Below are 27621 nucleotides of genomic sequence, written 5' to 3'. Positions count from 1 at the left end.
TCGGAGTTTAAAAACAACTTGAAGTGTGACAGGAAAATTCACCACATAACTGAACATATGATATTTTTAAAGAAACTAATACTAAGCACATGAATATTTTAGCTCATTAAAAGTGAAGTCAGCTTGATCAAGACAAGTCAAGGAACAGATCAGTTTCTTAATTTTGAATTTCTTCACAGCAGATAAGACCAATTTACTTTTACATGAAAACTTTTTACTGCTACAAGCACCTTTTACAGTGACCTGCAAAACAAAAACATTGTGTTTGCATGTGATTTTCATTATTTTGTTTTATACATTAGAAAGGTCCGTCTTGCCTGCCTATTTTACTGGTAGACTAGGACCAAAGAACTAGTGACATGACACCATAAGTGGCAAGAGATGAGAACCCAAGCAGTTGAGAGGGGATGGGCAGTCTAAACTGCCTAACTCTAAAATTCCTGACAGAGGCTATATTTACACAGCAACTAGACATGCACGGCTGGCCAGCCGACTCGAGCTGTGGGGCTGTTTCATTGCTGTGTACACTTTTGGGGTCAGGCTGGCTCCCAGGCTGTAGGACCCTGCAAGGTTTCTAATAAGACACATGCAAATAGTCACCCACATGCACTCCATATTAGTGATCAAGTTAACATACAGTACAGCTAACTTTTTTTTAAATAAAGTGAACACCGGAGCCAAAGCTAGTCATAATACACTGACTAGATATCAGCAAACTGAACAGGGTCATAGTATCCCACAAGTTAACTGGATTACATTCTGCCCTTCAGAAGAATTTGGTCTCATCTTCCAATCCTATTCAGTTTATAATCACTGATATAGCACTTTCCATGCTAATCATTTGAAAAATGCATTATAAAAAGGTAGGTTAGCATTACTTCCCACTCCCATTATTCAGATGGGGAGCCAAGAGAGAGCTTAAGGATTTGGACCAGAAGCCATATTTTCCAAATCCTAGCCCTGTATCCAAATCAGTCCCCTTGTTCACAGCAGTTTTCTTCCATCCGCTCCCCTACTTTATTTGCAAGTGGGTTCTATATAGTTACAGCAGTTTCTCTCATTTTCTTGATCAGGATCCTAGCCTGAACCAAAAAAAATACCAAAAATTATCTAGATATCATACAGCTATATACTGTAAATACGGCAAATCTTATTTTTAAATTTACAAGTTTGGCAGAGATCAAAGCAATTGTTCTTACAGACCTGCTGCACTCAGTCTTTGTAAATATAAATCCCATGTGAACAGACAAGAAACACTGAGGTCTTCTGCAAATAAATTTATATATTCATATTTTGGATGGAGGCTGAAGACAAGTTGGAATGAAAGTGGTGGAATTTATTAACCATTCAAAACACTGCAAAATTTCACTTACAAATTTTTTGGCTCTAAATGAGCTTTGAGCACCAAGTTGTAGGCCACTACCACCGCTGATCTTTGACCTTGCAAGAGCGGTCTCAGAACATCTCTTCAGCATGCTTGATATCTGGACAGATCACTGTCCTTGTATTAGCCAAAAGGGGAAGCGGACTAGCCCAACATGACATGACAGCCGAAGTCCCATCTCATAGTTACGCTCCCTATGTTTGAGTTTGGAGATATAATTGCAGTACAGAATATTTTTTTTAAAGCTGCAATAGCGTACAGATTCCTGTGAAGTAGAATATATATTTTTGAGACAAGGGGAGATAACTTATCCATGAAATTCAATGCAATGATGCATGTATGATAGACGTGTACCACCAATATTGGCAACTTTTTGCCATTATGGATATACCTTGTGACAAGAGTTAAAAATTAAAAGATTCAGGGACATTGTTTGAGATCTTCATTTTTGCTAAAGTAAGTAATTTAGGCCACAGTACTGCTAATAATTCAATCATACATAATCCAAAGATCACAGAAAAGGACCAACATGACCTCATTTTAAGAGCCACAATGCATACCAGGAGTGGAAAGTAAGGGTCAGCTAACTAATTACTAAATACTACACTGTTGAGCAGAGTAAGCATTCCTCGTCCACTCTAACAAGACAGTTCAGAAGCCAAAATGAAAAAATTATTCATAACCCAGCATAGCGTGAGCCATTCAAAGGATGTGGCAACATATATTTTAGATTAATGTATCTTCTAAATAGAGATGAAGTCTCATTGGAAACAAAATGAGAAGTTATTGGGGAAAACTTAATTTACAGAAAAAAATACCATTTTTCTTACACAAACACATCTACAAGCATAGGTATATTTGGAAGAATTAGATTTTTATCACCAGTAAATGTCAATTTCACCATATGCACCTGAACCAGCAAAAAAAAAAAAATTCCACCAATAATAAAAGTTTACAGGATGTGAAGAAAGAAAAAAATGATGATTAAGAACTTAGTTTGATTTAAGGATATTTACTTTATATATTGTGACATTTGATGTTGACAATTTTCATTTTAACAGTTATAAAGCTTTAACTTTTTAAATCTGAATGTCTGTCATGATTGTCTGACCCTTGCTGTCTGAACTCTCCCCCTCCATAAATATGACAACTGTGAAAATTAAAAATCAATTAAAATTTAAAAAGTGCTTTAAAGCAAACATCAATATCAGTCACAAAAAAGAAATAAAAATTGAATTCTGCCACACCTAAATACAGGTTTGCACTACAAATACTATGACTATACCTCCCTCATAAGACCACCTGCTACAGTAAGGGGGTTCCTTTCCCCATCTTCCAGTCTGCTCCCTAGACAAAGGCCATTTGCTCACTGTGGTTGGTTTATGAGCAGGTTTAATAAGGCCCAGTTAAAAATCACAATTGATATTATTGCATCCCTCCTGCAAATTCTGTTCTAATGATGGCAGACTTGATGTTCCATTCATTCCTTTCTCCCACAAGTATTTGACTTTTTCCTGCCATCCCTCTGTGCTTGGAAGGCCTTTCTTCCCATTTCAGTCCACCAAGACATTACCCCTTTCTCATACAGGCCTCAGTAGCAAAGCACTTAGACTTACAGTAAGCCTATTCTTATGCTAAAATCAAACGGACTTCATAAGGACTCAAACACATTCTTAGTGCTTTGCTGACTTGGAGCCTTAAATCCCCTCTGAAAACTCACTTATTCCACTTATTCCAGTATTAATGTTCACAGCTATCTAACTTTATTTTCAGTTTTTACTTCATCGGGACTTTGTATGGGCACAGGGGGTACATACTAGTAATTCCAAGTGCAGTATGGAGACGATAGTTTCTTTCTTGCTTAAAAGGCTCTTATAAAACTTCGGCAAGGGAGCAGAAAGCTCTTTAAAAAAAAAAGTGTTTTTTCTGTTTTGGTTTTTAATTTCAAGACCTATTTGAAAGACATCCAGTTTCTGATCATTTTTTCAAAATTAGTCATTTCCACAAATTCTAGTTATACTATCCCTTTACAGAGTTAAAAGGTCTAAAAACAAGAACAACCCCTCCCCCCCCCCCCCCCCCCGCCACATAGTACTTACTGATTGAACACTATATTCAGTATCAATTCTTAAAAGATATCCATCCACCCCATACCAAAAAAACCATGCAGTATCTTAGTTGGAACGTATCCCAAGAAGCATACCAGCATTCCACACATACTAAAATTTAAAGCTATGGAGACTGATACAAATAGTCTTTGTATTCTTATCTATCTCAAAATGCCTGTTGTACTGTATATGAATAAGGATTGGCAAAAATGTTTTTAGGAATAAGTTTCACCCTTAATAAAAGATGCCCAAACAAAAATCTTTACCTTGGAGTTAAAGCTTAGTTGTGTTTTAAAAATGGTAAAGGTGTTATTTATTTTGCACATGAGTATATTGCACTTGTAACTGTCATTTACTTCAACCAATTTAACATCAAGTTTTTAAAAAAAATCCTCAACAAAATCGTCATTATTTTTTGAGTCCTAAAATGTTCAAGACTGAAAGAGAATTCCTAAACTTCTCTGGAAGATATAAGAAGCTGAAAAGAAGAGCATGCGCCAGTTTGAATGTGTTATGTATGTTTATGTTGTGGGTCAACATTTCCTTATTAAAAGATTGTAATTTCATCAGGTACCATGGTGACTGACACCATGTAAGAACCTAGACAGATTTCTAAATTCTATTCCCCATTTCAAACTGAAATGGGATCTTGAATATTTCAATGAGTTAATGCTGCAGAAAATTTTTGGACAGTAAGAAAAATTCTGTAGCCACTTAGTATTTTACAGACATTTTTATTTAAATCTATTTTATTTTCTATTCTATTCCTTATTGGAAATAAGCCTGTTGGGCCTGTTATGTGGAGGTGCGAGTATGATGGGAATGGACCTAAAAATATCTATAACTAGGGTTCCGAGAAATGTTTTATTTTTCAGGATTTTTTCCTCTTTTATCTATTACAAATGTGTTTTATTCCTTTTTACTACACTTACATTAATATATCTCAAATGACCATAAGTATCTAAATCCAACATTTTCTTATACTACATCATTTCATTAAGCATTATTACTCTTAAGACACGCACCAACCCACACCTCCGTTAACCCACCCCCTCACCCGAAAATGCCCCAGACAGCTCCTTAGGGTTCCTCCCTTGAAATTTACCTAGTACTGCAGTCCACAGATAACTTCCACTTCCCATCCCCACTTAGTGGCACAAACCCCACAGGAAATCAGAGATCTTCCCAACCACTACTGCTTCCTACTCCAGTCATAGAATATCAGGGTTGGAAGGGACTTCAGGAGATCATCTAGTCCAACCCCTTGCTCAAAGCAGGACCAATCCCCAACTAAATCATCCCTGCTAGGACTTTGTCAGTCCCCGCATCACATCCTCAGGGACCTCATCCACCCTTTTTTAAAAGTATATAAATATAAATATATTCCTCCTCCCACAATGAACCTCATCCCCCAGACCCATTAGCCCCATAAACTGCACCCCTACCCCCCCCATTAAGCCCCCATTATTCCCAGGAATCCCTCCCCCTTTACATCGTCTCCCTCTCCAATTCAATCCCCAGAAATCCCAACACTACTGTTCTTGAATATTCCTCTTACCACACTGAGGGTATGTCTATACTACCTGCCGGATCAGCGGGCAGCGATCGATCCAGCGGGGGTCGATTTATCGTGTCTAGACTAGACACACTAAATCAACCCGCGAGCACTCTGTCGACTCTTGTACTCCAGCACCGCGAGAAGCGCAGGCGGAGTCGACATGGGAGCGGCAGCAGTCGACTCACCGTAGCGAAGACACCGCTCTGAGTAGGTCTAAGTACATTGACTTCCGCTATGTTATTCACGTAGCTGAAGGTACGTAACTTAGATTCCCCCCGAGCGTAGACCAGGCCTGAGTCTCAGCCCCTCACTAGCTTTCAGGACCCCTCCCCATCCCCCTTTCATATATTCCCCTTCCCCACTGAATCCCAACCACCACTAGCCTCCTCTAGGGGGTAGTAGGGCCTGGGGAGGGACTTTCAGAGTGAGCCTACCTGGCACTCCCCACATGCCAGGTCACACCACCAGGAGTGGGAGGCCGGGCCTAACTCTATGGGACAGGAGTTGCAGAAGTGACTGCTGGGGGAGCAGGGTTTTTTTATTTTTTTTAATTCCTTTTCGTTTTGTGTTATTTCACATTTGTGAAATACATGGGGCTCCATCTAAGACGTAAATGTTTAAGTACACCATGTAGGTATTTTTCAGTGAATCAATAGGCTGTGTTTTTCAGCTGAATCAGGCATTCAGTCTCTGGGAAAGTTTCATCAGCCAATTTTTTCTTCTTTAAATGACTAGTGTTGGAAATTTTTTAGGACTTTGTCTAGCATTTTTCAGATCATGCTAACTCACCTATCAGGGCTTTAACACTGGGACCTTTAAATAGATTTAGATCTGACTATGCATAAGATTTTATTTTTAATTTTACTTTTGCCAAAGAGGCTACCTTACTAATCAATTGACCGTAGGTTCTGTTCTACATGAAATGCAGCATCTAAAAAAAAAAAAAAAAAAAATCTGACAACCCCCATCTGGGGGTGGGGAAACTTGGCAAGCCAGTGGAGAACAGCATCCATTACAGGTATGGGCATCATCAATACTTATTATCATTTACTACTAGCCTCTCTGTCACACAGGGAAATGAATGCAGAGAACCTGTGGAGATTAGAAGGTCTGCAGGATAGCAACAGCCCAAAGGAGACACAGAAACAGACACAGACACATCAAATGAGCAGGATGACTTTTTTCCTTGCAGCAGCTAAAGGGACCAGAAAGCCTCACCACAATGCAGAAATGCAGTTTAGCTCATGATAATGCCACTATCCTAACATGGCAACTTGAATCAATTCAAGTACCAGTATTTATTTTTGCCAATATTTTAAGTATTGCCCCCTTCTTTGTCCAGGTGGTCTGGGCTGTCCATCATTGTGCATAATTGTTCAGTGTGCCCTTCTTCAGTGCCCACCACAGATATCAAAACTTGTCTGGTGGTGCATATGCAGTATAACACATGTTATACTGAAGTCACTAAGCAATCCCCTTGCAGCTCAGCAAGGATTCCCACCTCAGGTAAAAACAGGCAAAAATGCAGTTATGTGTATATAGCTTTTATTCACAATACACACAATCCCAGCAGTGCATCTTCTGTGGAAAGAAGTGGCTGTATAGATTGGAAGGCCTCCATCGGAGTAGAAGGAAAACCAATCTCCTTGGGGACAAGCTAGCTAGAGTAGTCAGGAGGGTGTTACTCTAACAAAGAGGATGGTAAAAAGGAAGAATGATACGAGATCTCAACTAACAAAACTGGAATTCTGAGAACCCAATTAATCAAGGAACCAAAGGATGTAAAAAGAATTGAATATACACCCGTGCTAGGCACCTGCATAACAGACCACAGAAACTGGATTGCTCATTTAGCAGCATAAATGTGGTCTAGTTAGTATTACTGAAACCTGGTCTGATGATTCGCATGACTGGAACCTTGACACCAATGGTTATAATCTATTTATGAAGGATCAGGTGGCAAAAGGGGAGTGACACACTGTCAAAAATAGCATTACCTGTTTCCAAGTCACTGATAACTCTGAAGAAAATTATCTTGAATGCTTATGGATAAACATCTTAATCAATAAAACACAATATGGGGTACTGGTGTCTGCTACAGAGCACCAAACCACACTGTGGAACAAGATGACTAGCTCCTTATGCACCTATTTATAACATGGAGAAAGGAAAAAAAAAGCTGTGTGATCTTGGGGAATTGTAATTACAGTGATATGCTCAAGGTCTCAGGTTGCCAATACTAAAATATCCTTGGATTTACTAAATATTATAGATGACAATTTCCTAACCCAAAAAGTGCTGCAATCAACATGGGGGAATTTTATATTAGACCTTGTATTGACAGATAAAGAGAAAATAATTGCAGAACTAAAAATTAATGATACTGTAGGTACAAGTAATCATGACATGATCGCATTTATAATGTGGAAACAGAATAAAGTCCAGACCAGTACACACACACACAGTTCTTTGAAAGGGGCAATTTCAAAAGGTGAAAACAATTATAAGCCAAATTAGCTGGGAGAAAATTTAAAATCAGGAAAAAGTGTGAATGACAACTAAGAATAGTTTAAGAACACTACTAGATCTATCAAAAGCCACAATCTTCCAATGGAGAAAGAAGGCCATATTGGTTAAAAAAATGACCTCGTTTAGAGACAAAGTGAAGGAAGATATAAAAATAAAAAATATATTAACAAATGGAAGAAAGGAGAAGTTGATGGTAGGAATTGTAGAAAACTGACAAAGGAATCAAAGGAGCACAAAGAAAGATATGGCCAGCAGAACTGAGGACAAGAAGATATTCGGAACAAAAAAAAACAAAAAAACTCCCTTAACAGTGGTATTGGTCCATTATTAGATGGAAATGGTAGAATTATCAATAGAAATAATGCAGAAAAGGCAGAAGTGTTCAATAAATATTTGTTCTGTATTTGGAAAAAACAAATGTAACGATAACACAACACTTTTTCCTATTCCACTAGTATCTCAGGAGGATGTTAAACAGCCACTAAAGTCAGACATTTTCTAAAAATCAGGAGATCAAAAAATCTTGGCTGAAAGATCTTGGAAGTGCTGGCTGAGGAGCTCACTAGATCATTCATGTTAATATTCATTAAGTCTTGGAACACTGGAGAAGTTTCAGAAGACTGGAAGAAAGCTAATATTTTGACAATATTTAAAAAGGCTAAACAGGATGACCCAGGTAATTATAGGCCTGGCAGCCTGACATTAATCCCAAGCAAGATAAGGATTCAATTAATAAAGAATTAACAGAGGGCAATACAATTAACAAAAATCAACATGGGTTTACAGAAACTAGATCCTCTCATCTAACTTAATCTTTTAAAATTGAGATTACAAGATTGGCTGAGAAATAGCGCTGACGTAATATACTTAAGACTTCTGTAAGGTGTTTGACTTGGTACTGCATGACATTTTGATTATAAAGCTAGAGCAATATAAAATTAATGATCTGCGTTAAATGGATTAAAAATTGGCCAACTGATAAGTCTCACAATGTAGTTGTAAATGGTGAATGGTCATTGAGTGGGTTTGTTTTAATTTGGGCCTGCAGGGATCGGTTCTTGGCCGTACACTATTTAACATTTTGTCAATGACCTGGAAGGAAACAAAACCACTGAGAAAGTTTGCAGATGACACAAAAATTGGGGAAGTGGTAAATAATGAAAAGGACAGATCACAGATACAGAGCAATCTGAATCACTTGGTAAGATGGGCACAAGCAAATAATGTGCGTTTTAATACAACTAGATATAAACATACATCTAGGAACAAAGAATGCAGGCCATACTTATAAGACTTTTTCCAAGGAAGCAGTGACCAAAAAAAAAAAAAAAAAAAGATATGGGGAAGGTGGTGGATTCATTTGCATATGAGCTCCCAGTGTGATGCTGTGGCCAAAAGGACTAATGTAATTCTTGGATGCATAAAACAAGGGAATCTTATGTAGCAGTAGAGAGGTTGCTTTACCTTTGTATTCAGCACTGTGACAGGGTGCTGAGTAAGGAGGGCTTAATCAGCCCCAAATCAAGGGGGATGGATTGGGGCTGGTTGAAGAGCCATGGGCTTGCCTGGCAACAAGAAACAGCTGTCAACCTCATTAGCCAGGGGTTATAAAGGCTGGCAGGAAGGAAGCCAGAGGAGGGAGAAGTGGGGAAGAGAAAGGCCAGGCACAGAGAGGGTGGGGCCCTCAAGTCTGCTGTTGGCCAGGCTTGCTGCTGGCAAAGTTTGGCTGTGAAAAACCTATACATAGATAATAAGGTGGTGGTGGGAAACAGCTATAAATAAAGAGCACTGGTGTTTGCAACAACCTGAGAAGTCCCTGACTGATTTGAAAGGGAAGCAGGGGCAGAAACCAGAGGAGCCCAGCTTATGCCTCGCTACAAGCACCAGCACAACTGCTGCAAGAATACTGTGTCCCGTTCTGGTTCTCATAATTCAAAAGAGATGTTGATAAACTGGAGAAAGTTCAGAGACAAGACAAGAATGACTAAAGGGTTAAAAGACATGCCTTATTGTGATAAATAGATTGAGCTCCTTGAATCCAACTTGAAGAGACAGGTAAGGGTGACTTTATTACATGGGGAAACAAATATTTGATAATGAGCTCTTCAATCTAGCAGAGAAAGGTATAACATAATCCAATGGCTGGAAGGTGAAGCTAGACAAATTCAGACTGGAAATAATGCATATTTTTAATATTTTAATTAATCATTAGAACTATTTACCAATGGTCATGGTAGATTCTCCATCACTGGAAGGTTTCATATCAAGATTGGACGTTTTTCTAAAAGATGCTCTACAAACTATTTTGGGGAAGTTGTGGCCTTTGTTATACAAAGGAGGACAGACTAGATGATCACAAAGGTGCCTTTTGGCCTTGGAATCTAACTCAACTACAGCTGTTCCAATTTAAACATCCTGCAAAGATTGCGTCATTTCACCTGAAGTCTACTAAATCTTTGCTGTGCATGCCCTCAGGGTGTGGAACTCATTCCCACATTGAGCTTGCTATTACTCTCAAACTTTAAGCACATCTGAAAACATGCCCTTTTTGAAAGGTTATGGGGATTATTTATTTAGTTAGGATTATGGTCAGAAAATGACCATTTTATTTTGTACCCATCACTATGACTGTTTTCAATTACTTCTGCACCGTCTTCATAGGGGAAAGCTGAAGAGTTACTTTATCGTTATGATTATGTGTATTTCCTTCATGAACAAAGGAGGAAGACTGAATCTACACTCTACATCCTACTTTTTCTTAATACTAGTTAGAAGATCATATTTATATATAGCATTAAGTCTACACATCACTTTCAGAGCTAGGCAGATTTCCTCCCCTGAAAGGCTTATGGTTTAAGGTAGATGAGACACAGGACAACAGTTCTTCCAATGAATGGAAATAGAATTCCGATTAGATTTTGAAGGACTATGGGAGGGAGGGAGAGAAAAAAATATGACTGTTGTTGGTGGACAGGAAGAGGAGACTTCTAAGTACAAGGAACAGCAAGAATAAAGACATTAAACAGGGTGCAGGAGAAGAGATACAAGAAGGAGCATCAAGTAAGAGGTGGGGGAGTGGGAGAAAATGAGAACTGTAGAGGCTGAATGCATCCGATGAAGTGAGCTGTAGCTCACGAAAGCTTATGCTCAAATAAATTTGTTAGTCTCTAAGGTGCCACAAGTATTCCTTTTCTTTTTGTAGAGGCTTGGAGGCTAGATTATGTAGGTCTTTGGAGAAAGAGGTGCTCAAATTTTTATGCTTAAAATGCAGTGGTGAAGCAGTCCTGGCTTTTGTACAATTATAGATTCTTGTGTATTTACAGCAAACAAACAAGTGGTTTAATTTGCAGGGATAGTGCAATAGTGTTAACCCTATGTAAGAGTACAGAGACTGTACTAGCAGAAAATAGACCTTCATACTCTATACCATAAAAAGTTTCAATAAATTAAAGCACACATTTCTCAGGGTTTCTTCCCTCCAAAAGACTGCTACACCACATATGTATGTGAATATTATATGCTAAAAAATAGTCATTCAAAAATTAGAAATAAATCAATAGTGGACAAAGTTAACCGAACCACTAATAGTAAAAATGCAAATTGGCTTCAGTTTCTGAAATATTCTTATTTTAGACAATTTAAGCAGGTGCTTAGCTTCTAGTTTGACAGACTTTATTATAGACTAGTATGAGAAACTGGGCAACCTTTGACTAAAACCAAGATTGCCCCTTCTGGCAAATCAAAAACTACCCAAAATGAAGCTTTTTGCAAATAATTTCCCTCAAATCCTATTAGAGGAATGAAATAAATTGTATTTTAATGAGTTAGAATTAATTTACAGTGAGCTTTTTTGGTAAATAAAGCTAATTCCATAATCTGTTTTAGACTTCTGCCAATTGTTAGCACAGGAAGATCTTAGAGGACTGATTAATCAAGACTCACTTGCAGTAAGCCTAACTGCATATTTTAGATTAAGTTAAAATTAATAAAAACTGTGCTGATCTCACAATCTATTGATATTTTGTGAATAAGGAGCCCTTAAAAGCCAGAAAGACTTGTAATCATTGAGAGTTCAACAAAGAACATTTCTTGGCTCCAATCCTGCATCAAGCCTTGCATAGAGATTGCCTGGCACGTGCTGCAGGATCAAGGCCCATAATCTCATTTCAAATCCATGTTCTGTATAGATTTTAACTAAAAATTTTCAAAACTACTTCACATGACAGAGAACCAATAAAATCAATATCAAAAGAAGAGCACTGACTCACATAATACAAAAATATATTAGTCAAGGTCTTATCAAAGAGAATCTTCAATTTATCTGGGGGGATAAATAAAACAGCTAGTTTAAGATGTTGACATTATAGTTAACGAAGGTTTGCTGAAAAAATTCACTTGGTAAACGAGAAATTTAATGATGACCCTTGGAATTTTTTTTAAAATAGTGTTTACTTTCATTAAAGGTTCACACACTACATAACTTTTAAATGAGCTATGATCACATAACTGCAACTCTCCATCCCCACCCATGTAAAATTCATATTATGATTTTATGATTCTTATGAACAAAACAGTAGTAAAACTAAAACTACCCATCTGCCCAATGGTCAGATCATCCCAGGAAACACCAGTTTCAGAAGACTATAAGACTCATTGTCTGCTAAAGGAAGAGGTGGAGTCAATTTTATTCACATCTTGGTATCCTACTTCTGCTACAGTTCCTAAAGTTACCTAATTGTTCTTTTATTTCTCACTGATCATAGAGGTTAATCTGGGCTCAGACACTCTGAAACCAAGAAAGTTTGCCTATTTCATATTTGATCTCCCAAATTAATTTTGCTTACCATAATACAATAAAGGTAAGAATCAGTCCAGTTGAAAGACATCCAACAGTTAAAAGTTCATCCCACAGCACTTTACCAGAACTTCCCTATGTCCTCATCTAAAATTCACCAATAACCACAGATTTCCAGGGTCCCACTCCATTCAACTTGTTCCTTTGAAAGATTAGGTAGTTCTTACACTAACATCAAACACAATATTCCTCATTTTATCTTTCATTATCATCCTTTTAGACTGTCTCCCTCACCAGGCTATCATTAGGATAGCCTTCCTTTGAAGAGGAAGGCAGGTTACATGAATCTCTCCAATGCTGGTGCCAATGAAGTTATGGAAGATGCGTTAAAGGGTGTGGATGATGCTGACCTATGATGACACCACAATGCCAGATTTCTCTCTATGGCCCAAGTGATAGTACTTGATATTGCTCCCATGGACACCAAACAATGGGATTCTATTTTTAACTGCAGCACATGCTTAAATCTACATCAGCACTGCCTAGTTATGGAAATGTTAACCCATGTACAAAGTCTACACTTCCCCCAGCTCACGATTATGCAGATAATGAAAAAAAATGGTTACTCATTCAAAGAAAATTCTCACGCACAGTTGAGTAGGGAAATAGAATTTTGCACAGCTGGTTTAAGGAATGCATTTTTCTAGTACTGTGGGACAATGTTTGGAGAAGCCCTATGAGGATACATCTGTTTCCACTGTTGTCTCTTTATTAGCAGTTTCTTTAATTGCATTCAACTACAGGTTTTGTTGATGCACATTTATCTATGCTGTTGTAATCGGCCAATATATGTTCTGACTCATTTTTTCTTTGACTTACAGAGGTATTAGAGCCTTAAGGTATAACTTAAAGCAGAACATATTTGCATCACAACAGAATGTTTTATTACCGCACCTAATCCCATCTCATGGGAACAGACTTACTTAACTGACTACTTTTCCCTCCACTTCCTCCCTGAAGTTGCTGTGGCATTTCAGAAGCAAGCCCAAAGTTTTTTTTCTGCTCCAACCCTGTAAAAGTGTTTTTATGCAGCCCTTTGTACAGTATGTAGAAACAGGCTGCAGTGCACAAGCTGGGTCCTAGTAGTAGAGAGTTATAGGTAGCCACAAGACATGAAGTTAGCGAGTGGCAGAAGCCTAGTTGTACTGCTGGAATTACAAAAGCCAATACTAGCATGCCAATTTATTGGACTTTTACACCCACAGAAGAGTTTGATTAAGCCAACTATTTTCTAGGAATAGCCTGCATGCAACAATTCATTTCTACACTCTACTGAAGAAAGTAAAATCTCACCCGTGTCATTTTAAAAAAGTCTAAAGATGGACGATTCCACCGTACATCCTCCTCCCGTCTGCGCTTTAGCCGGCTTTTCTTTTCATTCAGGACACAAGGCTGTGAGCGGCACCTCAGCAAGCCCTGACGCCGGCTAAGCTCTGGTGTGGAGGTGGGAGTGCTGTTGGCTGAAGGCAAGAGGTTTCCAGTCTCGGTGATGTGCTCCTGCGAGAGGGAGAGGCGACGCCTAGGGTTAAAGTCACGAGGTCCTCCAGAATTCCAGCGGATACTTGAACTTGTGCTTCCCTCACTACTGTCCACAAAGCCGCTGCTCGCAGAGGAAGGTCGGGGTACTGGAGACGTGTTGAAGCTGGTGACCGTGAAGACACTATTTAAGGACAAAACATTTTGTGGCAAGCTGATACTTGTGCTTCTCTGTAAGTTTGCACTCCCGTGACTGTTGCAGCGCTGCAAGGTGGCGCTGCCGCCGCTGTTGCATCGTCTCTTTGACACAGGAGTCCAGACTTTTGAACTGCCGGGTTTCCATGGTGACCGACAGCGCGCCAGTTCATCCGGCTCAGAGAGTGACCTGCAGTGTCGTTTGGTAGGCGGAGCCAATGGCTGCCCCGAGTTTTCATTAAGGTTTAGTTCACTTATCCATCCTGACACCATAGATGTGCTGGACGATTCCTGCTGCCATTGCAGACTCACGTTGTTAGCTGTGCCTCTACTGAACGGGCACACTGGGAAAGGGTAAGCTGAATTTTTGGTGGCGTCAGCTTGGACTGGACAACCCCCATTTAAAGCTTTCCAAGGGCTCTCTTCTAAAGAGGAAAAATGTAAGGGAACAGAAAAAAATAGGACACAGTTAGCTTACATTAATAGAGATATTATTTGGGTAAAAACGAATAAGTTGGAAGTCCTAGTTCTCTTAGCTGTGAAGGTGACACTTAACTCTGCATCTTCACCAAAACCCAACCCTCTAACATGAGTTAGTTTTGAAGGGGAAGATTACTATGGGAGAAGTCTGGGATTTCAGAGTAAAACCAAAAAACAAACAAAAAAACCAGTATGCACAAATTCTCTTGAACTCTATATCCTAATACCCAGTCTTTGTACTTCAGTATAGCTACTGTGAAAATGTGAATTACTTTTGCACATTAAGAGTTATTGATAGATTAGCTCTAAATCATTTACAAAGCACAGCACTCACAGCACACCATTTTGTACGTAAAAAGCTTGCACAATAGAATGTTGATATTAATAAGCATTAGTGGCAAATTTACCTGCTGCTCCACAGTCTACAAAAAATATATTAACATTGAGACCAGTAGCACTGAACCACCATAAATAGGGTTGAGCTGGTTCAACAAATCTTGTGAAAAATCCAGCAGGTTGGAGGGCTTTTTTGCTTAACACCAATTAAAATCTAGCAGATAACTATGACCATTTTAAGCCTATAGGGACCACAGATAATTTTGTTTTTCTCCATAATGGAGATATACTGCATACGTAAAGCCAAATAGTTATAGGTTTGTAGTGTTTTTTCTTTCAAGACACCACATTATGGAAATCCAAGGCTTATGTGATGTCTGTTCATTCTTTATAATGTGACTAAAAGCTTTAAAAATAAAGTATTGAGAAATCTTATTTTAGGAACTGTTAGTTAAGATTGTTTTTTGGATAGTGGAACATTTGTCCCTCCCACTCATATCATGACACAAAGCCTCTGAAAGCCCTATGTTAAAGTCCACCATTCCCCTTATTTTACACTTTTTTAAAACCTTATACAAATTTTACTGTGAATACAGACAGCCCACAGTGTACAACTTATGATCTGAAGTGGCAATGCTGGGTTGGAGGGGGAAAAAAAAAAAAAGAAGTCTGCCAGCCAAGCCTCACTCTTTTGTGAAACTTTTCTTTGAGAACATTTTGCACATTTTACAGCTGTTCCCCTGCATTATAGAGTGAAGCACAAGAGGACAAACAACAGAGGCCTAGGATTTGCAAATTGAAAGGCAGATCATTGTCCTGCTGGCCAGTTAACAGCTCTTCATGCTTGGCTAGAAAATTTGCTAATTTAAACCAATTAGCCAAGTAAATTTCACTCATCCTGGGGGTGTGGTAATAAAGGATGAATTAAAAGTTAGTCTGTATTCGCAAAAAGAAAAGGAGTACTTGTGGCACCTTAGAGACTAACCAATTTATTTGAGCATGAGCTTTCGTGAGCTACAGCTCACTTCATCGGATGCATACCGTGGAAACTGCAGCAGACTTTATATACACACAGAGAATATGAAACAATACCTCCTCCCACCCCACTGTCCTGCTGGTGGGGTGGGAGGAGGTATTGTTTCATATTCTCTGTGTGTATATAAAGTCTGCTGCAGTTTCCACGGTATGCATCCGATGAAGTGAGCTGTAGCTCACGAAAGCTCATGCTCAAATAAATTGGTTAGTCTCTAAGGTGCCACAAGTACTCCTTTTCTTTTTCCCAAGTTTTTAAAGCCTGTTATAAGAAGTAATGAAGATAAAAACTTCATCACATTAAAGTATAGTAGAGCAGAGTACTACTTTTAAAGCTGGAGGTAAAAATTCTTCTAGGTTCACTGATTAATAATATTTTATATATGGATCTTGAAGATGGTCAGGAATGCAAACCCATGTTCACAGGTGACTCTAAACCTCGGACTGCCAGAAGACTGGAAGGGAAGATGGGATGGATCACTCCCACTGCCCTATTCTATATGCTCCCCCTGAAGCTGATATACTGGCCCCTGTTGGGAGACAGGATACTGGGCTAGATAGACCATTGGTTTTACCCAGCATGAAAGTTTTTATATTTCCACTGCAGCTTTTTTTTTTTTTTTTTTTTTTTTAAGTACCAACAGGCGAAAGTTGATTTGTTAAATGCTTTGAGGGTTGCAAACCCAAGTAGCTACAAGTCCAGACAGCTGGCCTATGCAAATATATATTAGAATTCCTTTGTCCTCCTTCCTCCAGTCTTTCAGATGGGTACAGTCATATGTGTTTTGCCTTAATTAAACTGTAAGCTCTTCTGGGCAGGAACCATCCTTAATTCAGTGTGAATAAAGCACCTAATACAGTGAGGCCCTGATCCTGCCTGGGACTTCGAGACACTACCGTAATGCAAATTTTGTTAGCATCTAATTTTAAGATCTCTTAAAAAGTCTGGTTCATGTTAAAAAACCCCAGAAAACTGCTCAAAGTCACTGATGATTTTACAGTAAGCGTGCTGAGACTAGTGTTGTTTGTAAGATGCTGTTGTAAGATTGTGCGACTGCTGTCCCCTTGAGAATCTCAAAGAAACAAAGATCAGTGTCTCAGGAGACAATCCTACTGAGTAAATGAAATGTACCACCCCTTATAAAGAAATAAAGCGGATGTAAAATTTCAACTTTTCCCAAGTCAAAGATGTAAAAAAAAAAAAAAAAGCCCACAACATGGCAGTAAGAATGAAGAAACATAGAACAGTAACCAGATATCCCAGAACAAAAACACCACACACACACACACACAAAACATGCAGGTTTTCCTATGTCAAATAACACTGGACATGAACTTTGACTGTTTCCATCACGTTAACAGGTATTTGAGAGCGAATTTATGGTTTATTCTATATTGCAAAGCCCTATTTTTATATGAAGATGTGTAAAGAAGTTAAAGGTGTGGTTTTCTGCTATGAAGAAAGCCTGAAGAGAAAGCCTTGACAGAACAAAACGGTAGTTTCTCTGCATTTGTACATCACAACAGATATTGAACAACAAACAGTAACAAGGGGTGTTACTATGCAAAGCAGATCACAAGTACAAAAATTAACAACCAGTGATTCCCAGTATTGTTCCAAGACCCTCATAAGCCAGGAGGCTGTATAAGAGCATGCTCCAATCCCCTCCACCTTATTTCAGTAGAAAGGCTGCTTACTATACCAATTACCTCAGTAAAAATACGGCTACGATTTCAGGGGGAAAAACAAAAAACAAAAAACTTACCATTGATTTCGAAAGGGAACAAGCTGCCACTTTTGTTCAGCTTCTCAGATGAGTACTGAAATTAATCAGAAAAAAAAATTTCAACACCATACAACTACACATGGTGTGAAAGGTAGCGAGCATAAGCCTTAAGGAAAACTTAAAATATTTAAAAATAATATAGATATAGATATATAGCGAAACTGGGAATAATTAATGGAATGACCATGTTTCTGGTTGGGAGTCTTAAAAAACTCTAGTCTAAGTTACTGGTAATTAAAAAAACCTAAGTTTTCAATTTTTGGTACAGTGCTATATAAGAATCCAAAATATCTTTCAAAAAGCTTTCAAGTATTTTCTGGGTTGAAATATGAACCAAATAAAGTAATTCCAAAGTTGAATGAATCTATTCCTAACTCCCAAAAAAAGAATAGAGAGCTTTGGATCCACACCTAAAAATTATTAAACAAAACAGCAGGAAATTGAAATTTAAGAAGCTGTTGTCTGAATTTTCGTGCTCGTATGGTATTGAAAATTCAGATACCTGAACAGCTTTACTAAAGCCATTCTAGTCTTTTAGGTGAACACAAATTTAGACTCAATTAATACATAACTAAGGACTGGATAAACATATGACATTTATAGGGAAAAAATATTTGTTGCCCTTTAAGAGTGTGTTTTGCTATGTTTTACTGATCTTTTAGCAGATCGTCTGTGTATTTTGCCCTTTAAAAAGTAGACTTTTGACAATAAAATTGAATGATTGCCAAAGAATAGCTACAGTTTTTCATACAAATCATTGCAAAAATTGATCAGATACATCATGTGACTTCTAGGTATGGTTACTATATGTGCATTCTATAAAGTCCTTAGAAACAAGTCTACTGCGTAGTAAGGAGAGTTTGTACACTCAGCTTGTCTTCACTACCGGGGAGATTGATGCTGCTGCTATCGATGCAAAGTGAAGACTTGCTAAATCGATGGCAGAATGCTCTCCGGTCGACTCCGGTACTCCAGCTTTGCGAGAGGAGTAATGTAAGTTGACTGGAGAGCGTCTCCCATCAATGCAGCGCAATGAAGACACCGTGGTAAGTCGACCTAAGCTACATCAACTCCGGTTACGTTATTCACATAGCTAGAATATCGTAACTTAGGTTGACTTACCCCAAGAGTGTAAACAAGGCCTCAATGTTTTTCCTCCCAGTTATCATAAATTTAGATGGAACAGTGACTAGATTTGTCTCAGATATGTAGTGTAGCTTGATATCGAGCCTCCTAATAACTAAAAGGCAAATTAATAACACTCAGATTGGTATAGAGTTTTTCTGGGGATGGGGAGGAAGGACTGATTATTTTAAAAACATGCCCTCTTTAAAGAAAGCTTTTTTTGGACCTCGCTCTCAGTATTAAGCCAAAAAAAGATAGTATTGTTCAGAGACTTCCTTCCAGATACAAGTTCAGTTTTAAGTAAACATCCTTGGGCAATGGAGCATTTTTGCTGTTTGCCACAAAGTGCAACTGGCAGCTTTAAAACCTTGAACTTCAAATTCACAACTAAGATACTGAGTAGTGAAAGGACAGCTTGCTTTCTTTAAAAAAAATCCTACCCCACTACCTACCACACAAAAATGTCTGCATGTCTTATAGACTTTTGTCTATGCTTTTTATCTTATATTTTCTATATCTGCAGATGCATTAGCAACTAGCTACTTAATAAAGCACAATCTTTTTCTAGAAACAGCAAGAGTCTTAGGATACCAGGACTAATTTAGGTTTCAAAGTTTTAATCGAGACTGGTAAGGAGCATTATTTCATTCATGTTCATCTTGTAAAACTGAATTTTCCCAGTTACATAGTCTATAACTTTATTAATATGTAATATAATCATTTGTGCTAAACTAGGAGTGAGGCACTCTTCTGTTCTATTTACTAATTTGAGAGAGGTTTCAGAGTAACAGCCGTGTTAGTCTTCACAAAAAGAAAAGGAGTACCTGTGGCACCTTAGAGACTAACCAATTTATTTGAGCATAAGCTTTCGTGAGCTACAGCTCACTTCATCGGCATCCGATGAAGTGAGCTGTAGCTCACGAAAGCTTATGCTCAAATAAATTGGTTAGTCTCTAAGGTGCCACAGGTACTCCTTTAATTTGAGATAGAAACTCACACTATTATTGTTTTGAGGAGCAAGTGTGGACAGAGTGACAATGTGACAAATTTAAAAAGACTTTTAAATAGGTTATTTAAAGATCTCCCCTCCCCTCCAAATTCAGATTACCATAGGCATTTCAAGTATACTTATAACTGATAACTGTGTGCTAGAGAAAATTACAGAACCAAGTTTTGGGGAAAACCATAGCTCGAGGGAGGAGGGTGTACACACAGTTTATGTCATATTATATAATGAAAACCAAGGTATACTTCATGAGTTTCCATCAGCTTCAATTATACCTTGTCTTTTGCTTTAAACTGGAAACAGTATTATCTGTATGCCTTGCACTGGGATTGACTAGAATCCTACTGGAAAACTAGAAACAATTTAAGGTCCCATTTGGAGAAATGTCAAAACCTGTGTCCCAAACCATCCCTTGAAAAATGACAAGTCAGTAGAATGTTCCTTCCATTTATATAAGTACAGTATTTGCATTTTAGGGCAGATTACAAAATTATATTTTGTGAACCACAATGCTATGGAAATTCAAACTATTAAAACATGGAAACAAGAATACTTAAATCTTAGAAAACTGTACATCTTCAACCACAAAAAAAGTAAACGACTGAGAGGTAAGTAAATCTTTAAACAACCTTTTTAAAAAAAGGACTCATTAAGAAACCCAAAAAATCAGGATCAGTTGGACTAAGGGCTCAAATTTGGACCACATATTTAGAAGGGCCAAAAAAACCAATAACAAATCACAGAATTGATCCCAAATTTCCTGCGTGGGCCATCATTAACTGAATGCCCAGATGCTTCCAGGGAGATCTGGTAAGAATACATTTATTTTTTAAAATATTTGCAGTTAGAGTAACCAGACAGCAAGTGTGAAAAATCAGGACGGGGTGGGGGGGTTTATAGGAGCCTATATAAGAAAAAGGCCCAAAAATCAGGACTGTTCCTATAAAATCAGGACATCTGGTGACCCTATTTGTAGTCCAGTTATTTGATCAGCTTCATGTTCTAACTAATCGTAAACCAAGCAATCTTAACCAGTCTATTAGATCTTTAGCAGTTACAACATAATCTAATACAAATGTCTGGAGAACATTGTAATCATTCTTACACAGTACAATACAGGTCAGAGGCCCTGTCTAATAGTCATAGCTACTTCCATCAGTCCTTTTTTTCTTTCTTCTGCAAACAACTCTTCATAGATGGGGTGGAAATGGTTAGACTGATTCTTTACAAGCATTCACTTCAGACAACACAAATCACAGGTAAAATTACCTTTTTACATAAATTACTTGCATTAGTAATTACTGTAACAGATACTCATTCTTTGCAGACCAGGGTTCAATAATTGTGTCTCTCAAAAAAAAGTCAACATACCATCTAGGAAAGGGAGAAGAAATCATTGGGTCCTTTGTGCATGCACTAAGATACCACCATGATAAGACCTTTACTGTATGAGCCTTCAAGTGCCCACGCACTGTCAATGTATCAAGGGATATTTAATTAAGCCATCTCCCAAATCTAGCCTTCAAATCTTTCCACTGGTGGTTGGGTCCAGGAGACTCTTCCATTGCAAATTTTTCTATACAAACTAGCCTAAGTAGTACTGGCTTATATAAAAGCCTTCTACCTTGGTTATATGTCAATACCCTAAAACTTGAAGTCATAGGTATTACTATTCAGCATTTCCTTCCTTCCTTCCTTCGCATACCAAAGCTCACTTCCATGAAAAAAGTCATTACCAAAAAACAGGCAGCCCCAACATGAGAACCATCAGACCAAAAGCAGCAGTACCAGCAGCCAAAACCTCTGACTATTCTTACCAGCTTGGATAAACTTATTCTGTATGTCAGACACATCTGCTCAAGGAAAAAGAGTTTACAAAGCTCACTAGCCATACCCTCAACCCAAGGGGATTGCAGTATATTTTCAGCACGTTCTGTAGATATACTTTCATATCAGCCAGAAATCATCTAGTCTAATTTATAGCTCCAGATACAAAGATCGCAGAGCCCGCCTTTCTGACTCTCTAGCATGGTCCCTGGTTTTATGGCTTCCTCTTCCTAAAGGACAAAAGGGCGAGACAATAAGACATTAATAATACTAGCTCTCCTTTTGGCCCTTAAATCCATAGTCTCCCCAGCTACTGGAAGAGCTATCTAGTATTCTGTTGAGTATTCCACTCACCAGTAATCTCCTATCTCAGGATCCAATTCTTCATACCCAGCAGGCCCAAAGTCCTCTTGAAACATGTGACCTTATTTTCAGAAGTGTTGGGCATTGAAAACTATTTCTGTATGCATATCAGTCAGTGTCTCTGAACCAGAATATTTCAGAATATTAGTTCCAAAAATTAAACGGCCAGAATGTCATGACTAATGAAATATCTATCACCTTTTCCAGAAGAGCATCAACTTTGCAAGTCAAATGCACTATTTGTTTTATATGCCCCTTCCCCTCAAAAAGAAAAATATTTAAAGCAACTATGACCAGCACTATTGGACTATTAACACTAGTGCACGATGGTCTTGGTGACGGCACAGGAAGAGCATAACTTTTCATGGTGACCTCCACAAGACTGCTACGTAGGCTTCTTTCTTCATCTGCAAGTAACACTAGACAGATGACAGGTTTCAGAGTAACAGCCGTGTTAGTCTGTATTCGCAAAAAGAAAAGGAGTACTTGTAGCACCTTAGAGACTAACCAATTTATTTGAGCATAAGCTTTCGTGAGCTACAGCTCACTTATCAGATGCATACTGCATCCGATGAAGTGAGCTGTAGCTCACGAAAGCTTATGCTCAAATAAATTGGTTAGTCTCTAAGGTGCCACAAGTACTCCTTTTCTTTTTACTAGACAGATGTTGCTTCATCTGTCTATGCTATTTTCAGAAGTCAGCTCTGGCAGCTCTCTCAATCCCATCTGCCTCTTATTTTTCTTTTTCCCTCCCCCCCCCTTTCCTTTTTTCTGTTCCTACTGCTTGCTTTGTCCTATCAGTCTTCTACTCTCCAGATAAATGGATATGCTGAGCATGACAACAGAACTTTCTTTCCCATTTGTATATGTGCTACATACAGTACCAATCACCAGGAGGAGCAACTCTTGTCTGTTACGTTAGTGCCCTAGAGCCACCTACTGAAAACGATCAGTCTTCAGAAATAGTCTCTTGGTACGCACAGTACTCAAACTATCTTTCTAGGTTCTTCATCATCAAGAAAGCCTTTACAGAGTTCCTTCTCTCAGAGGAGAAGCCATCCTGATCTGAGATTATCAGAGTATGAAAAAGAAAAAATTTCTCAGTAATGACAGATAAGCAGTCAAACAGTAAACACTAATTATGGGTTTTGGTGTCCCAGAAACAGGTTCTTGTAGCACCCAGATAGGATAAACAAAGATTCACGATGGAACTCCAAGTCCAAGCCATAGCACCTACTAAAACTACATCAGTGGTCTCCAAAGCGGACTGCGCGTACCCCATGGGGTGCGCAAGATGATCGATTGGGGGGCGCAGCAGGAGGAGCACCGCCAGAGCAAAAGGGCGGCACGGCAGGAGGAGCACTGCTGAAGGGGTGGGGAAGGGGAGCGCGGCCCTGAGTCCTCCGGCCCGTGGAGGAGCAGGGGCAGCCGTGCAGCCAGCAGCCGGAAAGAAGCAGCACTTTCCCCTTCAAAGCGCCGCTTCTCTCCAGCCGCTGGCTGCGCGGCTGCCCCTGTTCCTCCTGAGTCCTCCGGCCCATGCACCGAAAGGGGCTTTAGAGGTGCAGGCCAGGGCCCCAGGGCCCCCTTAGCCCAGAGCCCTGAAGCCCCTGCATTCCAGGTGGCCCTGCCTGCCGTTGGGGGAGGGGGCAGCTCCCAGAATCACAGCTCCCAGAATCATGGCCATGGGGGTGGTGCTCCGGTGTGCAGAGCAACCTGCACACAACCTGCACCAAACAGGAGCTGCCCCAGGTAAGTGCTCTGCACCTCCTGCCTGCCCCAGCCCTGAGCCTCCTCCTGCACCCTAACTCCCTCCCAGACCCCACCCTGAGTGCCCGCTGTATCACAAAGTGTTAAACCAAGATTTTCAAAAATAATAAAGCATATTCAATCACATTGCTCTCACTAATATTTTTTTTTAGTGAGAGCAAAAAGGTATTTTGTACTGTTAATATAAAATAAAAATTTTAAAAAATATTATTTCATCTTTATCTCAGTTTAATTTCTATGTTTTATAATTTACATAATATATTACAGTAGTACATGTATATAATTTATACATAAATATACATATATTGGGGATGCATGCTCAAAATTTTTTTTTACTGATAGGGGTGCGCGATCAAAAAAGTTTGGAGACCACTGATCTACATAGACAAGTCATGTCGTTGTCCTCCAAGACCCCTTGAAGGGAACTCCTGTAGCCAAATGTGCCTTAACATGACCCAGAAGAGTGAGGTCCACTGAAGAAACAAAGAAATTTAGGACAGAATGATTTACCTTGTTCTCTTGGACACAGCCTGAATTATATTTGCGTCAGTGTCATACTGAAATTAAAAAAGGCTCAAGTCTACTTCAGAGAAAAAAAGGCCCTTTCCATTTCTAATTTAAGACCTTAATGAGAAAGGACATTGGCAGGAAGAGGCAAGAATACCAGCAGCATGATCGTGGTAGAATGTCACAGGTGATTCAAATGACAGATTTGAAATCTTGTTTTAAATTGGCAAGCAGGAAACCTTGATTTAAATCAATTTTAAACGGTTTTACATTTGCACTTTTTTGCTATTTGTCTAAAGAAAGGTTGATTTTTACTGGTTGGTAACCATTAAAACATGTTGATTTAGAACAAATTATAACATTTTACTCTAAATTTGGTGATTTTTTTTAGTAACCAAGAGGATACATTTTGTATTGCTATGGTTTATTTAAGCAATTTATTCTGATGTTTAGCTTACTTTTTTTTTTTAAAAAATAAGATGTTTGAAAATGAAGAATGATACGTTAGGACTGTATAGGGAGCCTGGGCACCTATTATATGAGGATTCATTTTTTACTTGTGATTTGTGTCAAACCCTTTTGGATGGAAATTCAATTAACATGCACAATAGCAGCATTATAATATTTTTAGCTAAATGAAGCATCTTAAATAGCTTGATACATAAGAAAGTTTATTAAATGGGTTTTTCATTTAAAGCTAGCTGATTTATTAAAAGGAAGTATTACCTGTAGTTCGTGAACTGATTATTTCTCGCCACTATGTTCAAGATTTTTGAGCTAGTAGATCTCATCTTTTCACACCTAGTTTTTTTTGCAGATTGAAAAGGGAAAAACAAGTTTTCCCGCTTTTTCGATTCCCAGTTGGTTTCTTAATTTGGGATGAACTAGTCTTTGACCTGAACTAGTTGAATGAACTGAAATGAAGAAAATATTGTTCTGCACCTGCAGAACAGGTAACTGCTGTCAAACTAGGTTAGCACTTCAATTTCTGGTGATAGATGCTTAAGCCAGTGACTTCCACCAGTTCAATGGTTTGACTTTCTTTCAAACTTGGTAGCAAATACATACTACTAAATACTTTTTTTTATTTAATTAGGGATGTGAATTAATTGCAGTTAACTCAAGCGATTAATGCAAAACAAATTAATTAGATTTAAAAAGTTAGTTGTGATTAATCATATCTTTAATTGCTCTGTTAAAGAGTAATAGAATACCAAGTTAAATTTATTATAAATATTTTTGGATCTTTTTCTACATTTTCAAATATATGTATTTCAATTACACCACATATACAAAGGTACAGTGCTCACATTATTACAAACATTTGCACTGTAAAAAAAGTATTTTTCAATTCACTTCAATTACTGTAGTGCAATCTCTATCATGAAAATGCAATTTAAAAATGTAGATTTTTTTTAACCTAACTGCACTCAGAAATAAAATGTAAAACTTTAGAGCCCACAAGTCAATTAAGTCCTATTCTTGTTCAGCCAATTGCTAAGACAAACAGTAAAACATACTAAGTGAACAAAAGTGGTTGCTTATAAGTAGGGCAACCATATTTCCTTATGCTGAATATGGGACACCTGGTAAAATTACTCATATTCAAGCGAGTTCAGCTGCAATCAATCAGAACTATGCAGTACAAACATTCAAATTAACATCAAGTGACTGAGCCTTGTTAAAAAGAAATACTGCATAGTTGGATTCTTTTTATTTACCTTATCTTTAAGGTTCACACAGGTAGGGGTGACACACACCCCTACCTCCAACCCCCCCCCCACCCACACACGGGAAAAAGTAACACACACACTCCTGTACACTGCTCTTACTTGGGGGTGACCAACCGACCCAACCCTCCCTGCCCGGTGCTCTCCACCCTACATGCCTAGCTGGGCCCCTGGGACAGACCCGCCTCTCCTGGTACCTGACGCCACATCTTCCAGAGGCTACAAGTCCCAAGGCTACCCAGGGTCACATGTCCTCTCCACGATTTCTGCCAGGGTTCACACCTGAACGTGACTAGCAGCAGCCTTGTGGGAGGGAAGGGACGGGAGGTGCTTATAGGAGAGGGGGCAGGGATAACTTGGCCCCTGTCTTTGCAGAGCTCATCTCTTCCCCCTCACTCTCCCTAGTGTGGCTGGAAGCAGCTTGTTTCTGTTTCATCACCTGCAAGGAGTAAGCTGATTTACAAAACCAAGTTTTGCTTAGGGGAACCATCAAGATGTCTAAGTGCCAAAACTGAATAGCCATGATTACTATAACCCTAGTTCATCCTCCCCATTTCCCCTAGTTCAAACTTGTTAAATGATCCCTCTACAAAGTTCTCCACAATTACCTAATATACAAGGCTTGTGAACAGTGCTAGATTCATAGCACTGTTATCCACAGACCAGATACAGCCCTTGAAACAGAGTATGTTTCTCTACTCAACCCCACAAGTATATCCCTACCCCTAAATTTCCAGTGAGTACACTAGTAACAATTTTCAGAGTAGCAGCCGTGTTAGTCTGTATCCGCAAAAAGAAAAGGAGTACTTGTGGCACCTTAGAGAGTGACAAATTTATGCTCATGCTCAAATAAATTTGTTAATCTCTAATGTGCCACAAGTACTCCTTTTCTTTTTACTAGTAACAGTGTAAAGCTAGCTTAGACTCCTAACTCATGCAATCCTTAGTGTTTCTGATGAAATTGTCCATGGCAATCGCCCTCTAGAATTTATTTCTCACAGAGTAAAGCATCAAATGATAGCTACTAGCCAAGGAGTCAAACCAATGTGCTAAAAGTGAAAGGGTGTAGCAGATTGCCCCCACTCAAAGGACATACCATTATTCAACACAAAGCTGTGTGTTCTGCACTTCTTTGTTGTTGTTTTTAAAGTTTGCTGCTTTATAATTCCTGCAGTAGAACTAGGTGAATAAATGAAGGCCGCAATCTGCTGTCAGGAAAGCATCTACTATCTTTGCAGACAAAGCATTTCATCATATCTTCTCAAGGCCCATCATAAGCACATATCCATGCCTTCTAACTAGCATTCATATTACTTGAGAATGCCTCATTTATTCATTCAGAGGGCTAACAAAATTTAAGTGGCAAACTTCTACAGAAATTCAAAAAATAAGATTCTCCTGATCTCCAATGCAACACTTACCCATCCTTGGTTCCCTCTAACCTCAAGCAAATAAACAAAAAAACACATATATTAAGAGAACCTTAAGGTGATAAAGTCAAGCATTCAAATATTAGGAAACGACAGAAACCGTGTACGACAAAGGAATTCTCCCTT

At 38.7% G+C, this 27621-nt stretch overlaps 1 protein-coding gene across 19 annotated transcripts in view; it reads right to left on the bottom strand.

Moving 5' to 3' along the window:
* Window positions 1-27621, bottom strand: part of FAM53A (family with sequence similarity 53 member A) — a 118817-nt gene that overhangs the window by 56756 nt on the left and 34440 nt on the right. For 18 of the 19 annotated variants that reach the window (XR_012158755.1, XR_012158757.1, XR_012158758.1 and 15 more), the window contains exons 3-4: window positions 17720-17774; window positions 13728-14530 (exon numbers count right to left, since the gene is read on the bottom strand). Coding sequence is in view for 15 of the 19 variants with exons in the window: in XM_073342767.1 (XP_073198868.1) it covers window positions 13728-14530; window positions 17720-17774 (858 nt within the window). In the remaining 4 variants the exon portion in view is untranslated. The remainder of the gene's footprint in view (window positions 1-13727; window positions 14531-17719; window positions 17775-27621) is intronic. The other variant, XM_073342782.1, reaches the window with a different exon arrangement.

The sequence above is a fragment of the Lepidochelys kempii genome, chromosome 4 (assembly GCF_965140265.1).
Source record: "Lepidochelys kempii isolate rLepKem1 chromosome 4, rLepKem1.hap2, whole genome shotgun sequence".
NCBI classification, from domain to species: Eukaryota; Metazoa; Chordata; order Testudines; family Cheloniidae; genus Lepidochelys; species Lepidochelys kempii.
The sequence above is the reverse complement of the archived record's forward strand: the minus strand, read 5'-3'. Positions and strand labels throughout refer to the sequence as shown.